At 35.7% G+C, this 9,038-nt stretch overlaps 2 protein-coding genes across 2 annotated transcripts in view; one reads left to right on the top strand and one right to left on the bottom strand.

Moving 5' to 3' along the window:
* Nucleotides 1-2,439: 2,439 nt before the first annotated feature.
* psenen (presenilin enhancer, gamma-secretase subunit) lies at nucleotides 2,440-4,971 on the bottom strand. The gene is made up of 4 exons (XM_084127033.1): nucleotides 4,841-4,971; nucleotides 4,350-4,442; nucleotides 4,153-4,257; nucleotides 2,440-2,732 (listed from the first exon to the last, which is right to left on the bottom strand). Exons 2-4 carry the CDS (start codon nucleotides 4,408-4,410, stop codon nucleotides 2,593-2,595), a joined length of 306 nt encoding a protein of 101 aa, XP_083983159.1. The 5' UTR covers nucleotides 4,411-4,442; nucleotides 4,841-4,971; the 3' UTR covers nucleotides 2,440-2,592.
* Nucleotides 4,972-6,042: 1,071 nt separating this feature from the next.
* Nucleotides 6,043-9,038, top strand: part of kmt2bb (lysine (K)-specific methyltransferase 2Bb) — a 36,461-nt gene continuing 33,465 nt past the window's right edge. Inside the window, exon 1 of the mRNA XM_084126591.1 lies at nucleotides 6,043-6,431. Coding sequence (XP_083982717.1) covers nucleotides 6,123-6,431 — 309 coding nt within the window. The 5' untranslated portion in view covers nucleotides 6,043-6,122. The remainder of the gene's footprint in view (nucleotides 6,432-9,038) is intronic.

The following is a 9,038-nucleotide window of genomic DNA, read 5'->3' as shown; positions in this document are numbered from 1 at the left end:
TGATGGAGAGACTCAAGAAGTGACAACATGTAGAATGCAACAGGACATTTCTGAATGTTAGTTGATGAATTAATGTAACAATGTGTAGTTATCTTCTAGTCATTGATTAGCATATTCTGTCTTGATAGTCTATAAACCGTGTTCAGGGGGCAGGGTTTATGTAAATTCTAGGGTTAGTGATGTCACTAACCCGGGAGGAATGTGTGTAGTCCCTACCAGCCGTTTGTTGTAGTCCTTAAAAAGCGATTTCTTTAAAAGAAAATATCTCCCTTTGCTTTGAACTTTGAGCGTTGTAACTTTGCAGATGTTGTTTATGCTCAAACAGCAACATTACACACTAACTAAAGTTAGAAAAGTGAAATCATAATCAACCACCCCTTTAAAAAAACACCCATATTCCTTCAAAAACCATAGTTGAAGGTACAAGAGACCTTAAGCATTTGTTTAAAACATTAATAGTGGAGGTAGCATAGATTTATTTGTATTTAAAACACAGTTTACCAAAAAAGTGTCTGACCTCACCCTGTTAGTCATTTTCTCCTTACCTACACAAGCTAATCTGCAATTAAATTAAACCTGAAATTATAAAGTAAATAATGTTACTTTTATTCAAGCAGTATTGAAGTAATTTAACTTTTCTATTCTATTCCAGAATCTGAAATTGAAGTTATTCTGCATATTGAATGGACACTCCCGCTGCCAGCCTGCCAGTCGTTGGCATTTTCTATCTTAGTGTTAATGAAATGTGGTTGGCAGGCATTCCTAAGAAATGCATGATGCCATATCGCTATTAGTCTGTTTATTAAGTAACACGTTGAATGCCATTACATAATACAAATCCTAAAACGTAAACACACAACAAGTCCTGAGCTAATGATGGGAAAGCGTTTTGGGCCTGATACATTACGGGAGAAGTCTTTCAGTAAAAAGGCATCAAAATCTACACATTTTGACATCTGTTGAAAAGTTTTCAATCTGTCCAGTCCAGTGGATTCATATTAACAGTATTATGTCACACTAAACACATTGTCCTACTGCTGACCTCCAACAACAGAATAACTCACAGCTCATTTCTAAGGACATCTTCTTCACATGGATCTTCATCAACTGTCTAATGACCACACGTGGCCTACGAAAGGTACTTTCTGGAACTTGGATTTAAATCATGACCAGTGTACTGGCAGGAGTGCAAGTCATTGGAGCTGAGGATAACATGTCCTTCTGCTGTTGCCATCCGCTGGTAGCAGAAGCAGAACTTTCTGTCTGTGCACTGGCTATAGGCGACTAAAAACAGCACCCAAGAAGATCCACGAGGGGCTTAGCGTTCACTCAAAAGTTGGATCGAATTTCATAATAGGCGCCTGTAAGGGGTTACAAATGAGACAGAGGCTTCATGCGTCGATATTACAGAGTCTGGTATGCAGAGGGTTTAAAATGATTGCAAGCTGTGTTGATTAGTAAGCAAGAGAACAAGGGAATTCGTTCATCGTGTGGATTTTGCTAGAACCCTCTTGGCCATTTGATGCTTTCATTTTCCACTCACAACAAGCTCTAAAAATGGAAAATGAGAGATAGATTTTCTTTTCAACGTTGCACTTTTTTAGGTTAAAATATATCCGTTTGTATAAAGAAAAGTGTATATTTTTGCTCTTAAGATTTTCATCACTGATATCTTACCATGTGACATTTTGAAGGTACAAATATGTGACCCTGGATCACAAAACCAGTCACATGTCGCACGGGTATTTGTGCCAACAATACATTGTATGGGTCAAATTGATTGATTTTTCTTTTATGCCAAAAGTCATTAGGATATTAAGTAAAGATCATGTTCCATGAAGATATTTTGTAAATTTCCTACCGTAAATATATCAAACATTTATTTTTGTGAGTGAATGCAGCACAATCGCGAACATAAATGTAGAACTTTAAAGGCGATTTTCTCAATGTTTCGATTTTTTTGCACCCTCAGATTCCAGATTTTCAAATAGTTGTATCTCGGCCAAATATTGTCATATCCTAACAAACCAAAAAATCGACCCATGTGACTGGTTTGTGGTCCAGGGTCACATATTCCATGTAGTTTCTCATAAAATCATGAATTATATTTGTATAATACAATTACAAAAATACTTTAAGTAGTTTTAGATGGAGTTATCATATCACACACCAGGACATAAACCAGGTAGAAAGCCATTTTGACATATTGTTTCTAACAGTGAGAATATCCTATATGCTGCATGCACATAAGTAAATTTTAACTTATTTTTTTGCTTGTTAATGTAGGCTACTAAATATTCCACCACTGGACAAAAAAAAAAAGGGTAAAACTCTGCCTCTTAACTTACAAGCTTAAAAAAAATTGTATTTCTAAATTATTTAAATAGTTAATTTTCATATATTTCTGTATTTCACATGATAAAGACAGTGACACTGCAGGAAATTTTCTGATTTTATTTGAAATGGTGCAAAACACAATTTTTTATTAATTGGACAACAGAGACAACAGTGGTCAAATTAGCGAAGGAGCATTATGTCGATGGGAGGAGAATAAAAAAAAAGAAAGAGGTATTTTAAAGCAGCGCCATCTGATCAGGCTGTGCCGAGCGGAATGGTGAAGGAGAGGTAATCTCCCACCTCACCCCACCGTGCTCTGAAATGCTGGAAAATGGTGATCCACGTCGTCAGCACGGCCACCCACAGTAAAAGCCCCATAGCTGACTTCTTTACATCTGTTGAAGGCGGAAGAAGAAGCATTATACATTACATCCTAGATGTCAAACACTGAAATGCATATACACCAGTCATGTCACGGACAGCACACTCTATTAGTCATGGATAACTGTATTTAACCTTATAAAAGCCTACTATATCATATCTGATACGCCTCTAAATTATGAACGTGATTAAAAAACCTTCAGGTTGTTGTTCTCGCGTCTTTTTGCTGTGAAATCTATCGATTTTTGTAAAGTAAACATTTATATTGTTTGTAATATTTCAAGAAGAATACTGGACTGAAGCAACTTAAGTTTACTTGAATATTCATACATCATGTTTAAATGTGAGCATCAAATATGATACAACAGGTTGAGGAACATTTATTTCTCAATCATCGCATTATATGTTTTGCTTCTCACAATTAAAACTACACCGCTTCAATCATAAAACTAAGCAATTAAATTAAACATCTTACTAAAACATATTATTGGGAGATAAGGAGTGACAACTATATTTATATGCATTTTATGCAAGTAGTCTGCTATACTGTTAGAAAGAGCTCATTGATTTACATTACACGCCATCAGAATCTTAGCCATATAAATATCAGCAACTGTACTAAATTGCATATTTTTGCTCGGTTTGGACTTCTGAATAAAATTGAGATATTTTTCCACTCCTATATATTATACTATATGCATCAAATATGATAAATAAACATATGTACATTTGGTTATATATTATACCTAATAAATTAAATAAACTGTTCCATATAAAAATATGCACAAATACAATATTTTAAAAAAAGGTATAAGGTAATTCACCTATTCCCTTGTGTAATACACATCTAACTGTCTATAAAGGGCAACTCGGCTGGCTTAAAAAAAAAAAATGTTTTAATGAAATATTGTGCTTTTTACATTTATGCATTTGGCAGACGCTTATATCCATTTTATCAGTTAATAAATTCACTATATAGTAGCAGTTGTTTAAAACAATGCTCACCATAATGCAGAACAATATTCACAGTACAGCATGATTTCTCAAACCTTATTGCTTAAATATAGCATTATATTTAACACAAGTGATAGATGAACACAAGTAACTCAAAGTATTTCCTGGACTCAAAATATGCCCTTAAAAGTATTATGACGCTTGCATATAAACACACTGGAGTTTACACAAACTTGGCTCAAGAATTCCAGTGAGGGAACAGCATCTCTGCAATGTGAATATCCTCTGGAGGATTTTTTGCAAATCAAATGGCAACGAGACTCCCTCCTGACTTAAAATCTGAGTTTAGACTTTTTTAAAGAGACATTTTAAAACAGGTTGTGGGGAAAATTGTAAGGAAGAATATCACCCACAGTAATGCGGTAAAACACAAGTTTTGTGAAAAAGTGTGACTCATGACATGTATTGTCACATACTCACAAGATTTGAGCTGTGGTTGTTCTGTGTACGCAGGTTTTAAAAAGGCCTCTTTGAAAAACCACATCACATTAACCAGCCAGAGAAAGGGGAGGAATGCAAAACCACCTGAGGAAAAAATGAGCACATTGAAACAATAACACTTGTACACAAAACATTGAAGCGTGTCATGATATTCCATTGTCACAGCTTAACGTTACCTAGGTAGTATCTTCTGCAGAGCTGAAGCTTCTCTTCATTGGGAATCCGTTCAAGATTCATAGTTGTGATTTGTTGTGATGGTGGTGGGCTTTCTGTGAAGAAAAGAGTTCGTTGATAAATCCAGACGCGGAAATCGAAGTGAACTGATCAATCTCCTGAAACATTGCTGCCATCTGCCTATTCAAAACAGTACTGCCATAACACAGTGATTCACATGATCGCTAGCTAAAGGGAAATTGGGATTACTGTGAAACATCATGCATTTAAGCCCCCGCCACAGCTTTGTCATAAAATCTAATCATCAATACAATTAAGACACTGCTTGGAAACCAGTCAAAATGATCAGAGCAATAAGGTGGATTTTCTAACCTACACCTCAGTCAAAACAGCATTACTGGACTGCGAGCAAACACAAACCGATCGCATGCGTCAGACTGTCTTCTCTAAAACCTTAAACTGATCGTTTGTTTTAATGAAGGTGGGTTGATACCTTAACAGCCGAGCTCAGATGAGAAAACGGAGGGTTTAACACAACAAAGGCGAGGGGGGGAAACAACTTTTATGGTTCCGCTTCCTGATGAAAACTATGACGTGACGTCACTCTACGGCGTTGCATGATGGTTAATGGAGTTTTCTAGGACAGGCGTGAAGCGCGTGACTGGTATTCGAATCATGGGTTATGCAGTATAACCCTTTGGTCTAATAGCTTTAACTAGCGAATGTCACAAAAAACACGTTTAGGTCGCATTTCACCCCAGATTCAAAACACACAAAAAACAATATATATATATATTATTTTTTGCTTCAAAGCAATGTTTGTTTGTTTTTTGTAGCTATTTGCCATTATTTTCATTACAATTCCCCACAAAATATCTGTTCTATAATGTGTCCAGATGCTTCATTTTTAAATTGCCTTTATTCTTACAGTATTTATTTTACAGTATTACAGTAAAAACCATTGTTACTACAATCCAATAATATTTAAAAGCATAAATAACAGTAAATACTGACATGATGTAAATAAACACCTATTAATAATACTAATACTAAAAATACTATATTTAAATATTATTTAATATTGAAATAGTATGTTAGTTATTTTTGCATTACAATAATGCAAATAATACATAAACAATGTGCTGATTGTGAAATCAATAAAACATATATATTTTACTAGATGTTAAAAAATACATGCATGGAAAAGGATTAACCTGATTCAACACAGGAGATGCGCACGGAGGCTCTTTTTTGTACATTTTGTCTATTCAAATGGTTAAAATCTCTTATTATTGTTATAACAAATGAATGGAATTAACTATAACAATATTATTTTCCACACTAAAAGCAAGGCCTTACTTCTGACCAATAGAATCATTCATATTCCAAATAATATTTTTCCCCACAAGTCCAGTTTTATTTGATTGAAATAATTATTATCTATTAAATAAGAAATAACAATTATAAATACATTATGTGGTTTAATAATAAATAAATAAGTAAATAAATAAATAAATAAAAAAGTTTGTATGTATCAACTTACATCCATTCTTGTATTGTATATATTGACCAAAAAAAAATATATATATATATTTTTAATAAAACAACGATATATTAGAAATAATGTATATTCAACATTTGCCAGATGTTGTGGAAGTGCACTTCATTCCCAGCCTACACTTCCCAAAGTGCAGCGCGCGTCCTCCCCCCTCCCATCAGCGCTTTCCCTCTTCTCGCAGCCTGAGTTTCTGTCTATCGGTGTTGTTGTTGATGCGATGATGGCGGCAGCGGGATGCGGATCAGCAACCGCGGCTGCCGTTGTGGGCGCAGGCGGTATGGGCGCGGCGCGGGGTCGCTTCCCCGGTCGGCCTTGGTCGTCGCGGAGCCGTTTGCGTTCGGAGAAGCGATGGCAGCTCGGCCGCTCTGGCACAGATCTAGACGAGATCTCCTCCAACGGAGGCCCGAGGCCCACCTGCCTGGTGCTCGCGCTGAACGAGGACCAGTCTCACTTGCGCCTTATCGGGCTAGAGGCGAGCTACAAGAGCCTGGGAGAGGCTGGGTACAGCTCGAGTGGGAGCGAAGAGGTGAGTGCATGGCTCAAACTGGCGGTTTTTACTGTAGCAATCAAATGCACCAGTGCGAGCTTGTTTTTACGCGACCGTGTTTCATAGGAAGGAATAAGAATACAAGTAGCGCGAGCGCAGTGACTGCCGTATAGCGTTACATTAAAACACGGAGGGGGAGGGGACAGTTACTGTAGCATTGTAGCTCACAGCAGATTGTGGGTCAGAGATCATGCAGTTTGAATTTTTGTTTATTTAATTTCATACTGTTGTAGGTGCTGCATGTAAACACCACTGTATGCGTTAACTGATCCTCTTTGCACGTGCATATTGTCTTTCTATGCATACCCATACACCAGTTGCAACACCCAGTTTACTGGACTTGATTCTTGTGACAGATTGCTGATAAGAGCATTCAGTGCTGCTGGATCACCTGCAGTGAAGAACAATGATGTTACTTTAATGCTTAGAAGGTCATTCCATGGCAGTCAATGAATATATATATGGGGGTATCTTTACAATGCAAAGCTGACACAAATTTTCACTGTGTGTTACTTATGCTTTGTGGGATTTGTCACATCAGACAAAATCCAGTGAATTTATTTTATTTCTTATTTCATTTGCATCTTCTTTTTCTATTATGATGCATATTAGTCTGTCCCTAGTCAGTGTTTCCAAATTCCCCTGTGTATTAGCAACAAATTATGTAAATGTATATTGTAATTGTAAAAAGTATGTAGATTTCAGTCATAATATTTATGGATAATTATACTGGTAGATTTTAGACTTTATATATGTTGACTTTAGGTATAATATTGTATTAAAAATAAAAATGAATACTTCCCAGGTTATGGTATAACTAAGGTACATTTAGTTAGGTGTGTCACCAGGTGACGATTTTAAATTGTAAGCCCTTTTACTATGGTTTTGTACAGTAAACAACTAGTTATCAAAAACTGGACATTTGTAACAATATAAGTGTTTTTTTCTGTCGCATCATCATAACCTTGTGCGCAAGGCTACTAAATGAACGATAAAATTGACAAAACTGTTGTGTTTTTAAAGGCATAGCTATATCATATCAACATAAAGGCCTATTAAATTTTGAAAACTGATGTATTTGATGTGGATTGATGTGTTAAGACACTGTGCTGGTCAGTGTTATGTACAGGGTTTCCACAATAATGGAAATGGAGTTGTAAAACTGTGATTTGCACACCTATTAAATTCATGGAAATGTGTGTAGTTTTAATAGTTGTGTTTGGCCTTAGCCAGAAATCGCTCTTTGTGAGTGCTCTGTATGAATTCTTTCTAAAAGTCCTTATCCTGTAATCTTGAACGATGAGAAAAGTCACATGAATTCATTGGTCAAGAGGCATGGGAACCCTGTATGCAGCTTTTTTCTGGTGCACTTGTTTCACCTATGCGTCATGTATCATTGGCATGGTAATGTGCTATGGTTACTTGTGTTGTGTTTCCTGAGCAGAAAGGTGCAACTGAAAAAAAAAAAGATGATCAAGGTCAAAGTTTTGTGGACTTTGAAGGCTTGAAGACGCTCTGACACTTACGTAGATACGTATAAATAGATACGGGGCCATTGTCTGTGTATTAGCTTCTGTGAGGTTTACGGTTTCAGTTTTCGGTTAACAACTTCTGTAAACTTGAAGAAATGTGTGCAGATTTTACAAGTTTGCAGGATAACTCTCTACCAACATGCTATCTGTTGTAATATTGTGTAGCCTTTAGGATGTGATATTAGTCAGTGCAGAGACATATATTTGACCATGCTGCTTGTAAACTTATCAAAAGACATATTTTTTATGTTTCAAATAGATGTTAAAATAACAGAGTATTGTGTATAAGTAAACAGTACTTTACCTGAGGGCTTTTTCTTAATACTAAATAAATAATCAGTTATTTTCAAGTTTACTAGGGTGGTTAACAGCAGAGTTGTTCCAGTTGCGTTGTTTCACACAACAGAATAGTTGAGTTGTTTCAGTTCAGTTCTTTCTTTGTCTTTGAGCATGAACAGTGTTCTGTGAAGTGTGAAACAAGAGAGTTAGCCTGTCTTCTACAGTTCAGTGTTTTAAGTCTTGTAAGGCCTAATTCTAATAAGGCCTTAAATCTTTGTCAAACACAGAAATGGCATTACTTTGTTGTTGTGGTGTTCTGTTTATTCAGTACATTATTGACAAGGTGAATCTTAAACAAGACATTCGGCTATCCTATGATGCTCATTTATGCAGAAAAGTGCCACAAAACATTTATAAATAATAACCCCTTTATAAATGTTCAGTGGTCTCTTAAAAATATGTACTACCTGTTTTAAAGCGTCAGCAACATTTGGTAAAATATGCAAATTTTTATATTTTTATGTCTTGTTTTTCCTTTTTGTTAGGCCTTTTTAACTGACGTTTTCATGTACACTACCGTTGATAAATTTGGGTTCTGTAAGATTTTTAAAATGTTTTTGAAAGAAGTCTCTTATGCTCATTGCTCACCAAAGCTCCATTTATTTGATCAAAAATACAGTAAAACAGTAACAAAAAAAAGAACAGCAATTAAACATGTCTTTACTGTCAATTTTGATCAATTTAGTGTGCCCTTGCTAAATAAAAGTATTAGTTT

Source organism: Abramis brama, assembly GCF_963993115.1.
Source record: "Abramis brama genome assembly, chromosome: 10".
NCBI lineage: Eukaryota > Metazoa > Chordata > Actinopteri > Cypriniformes > Leuciscidae > Abramis > Abramis brama.
Note: the sequence above shows the minus strand (reverse complement) of the source record. Positions and strands in the feature narration are given on the sequence as shown.

Coding starts and splice junctions, on each gene's coding strand:
- psenen (XM_084127033.1), bottom strand. CDS start 4,410: ATGAATCTTGAACGGATTCCCAATGAAGAGAAGCTTCAGCTCTGCAGA. Junction 4,258..4,349: donor CTGCAGAAGATACTACCTAG/GTAACGTTAAGC, acceptor TTTTTTCCTCAG/GTGGTTTTGCATTCCTCCCC. Junction 2,733..4,152: donor ACAACCACAGCTCAAATCTT/GTGAGTATGTGA, acceptor CGCCTTCAACAG/ATGTAAAGAAGTCAGCTATG.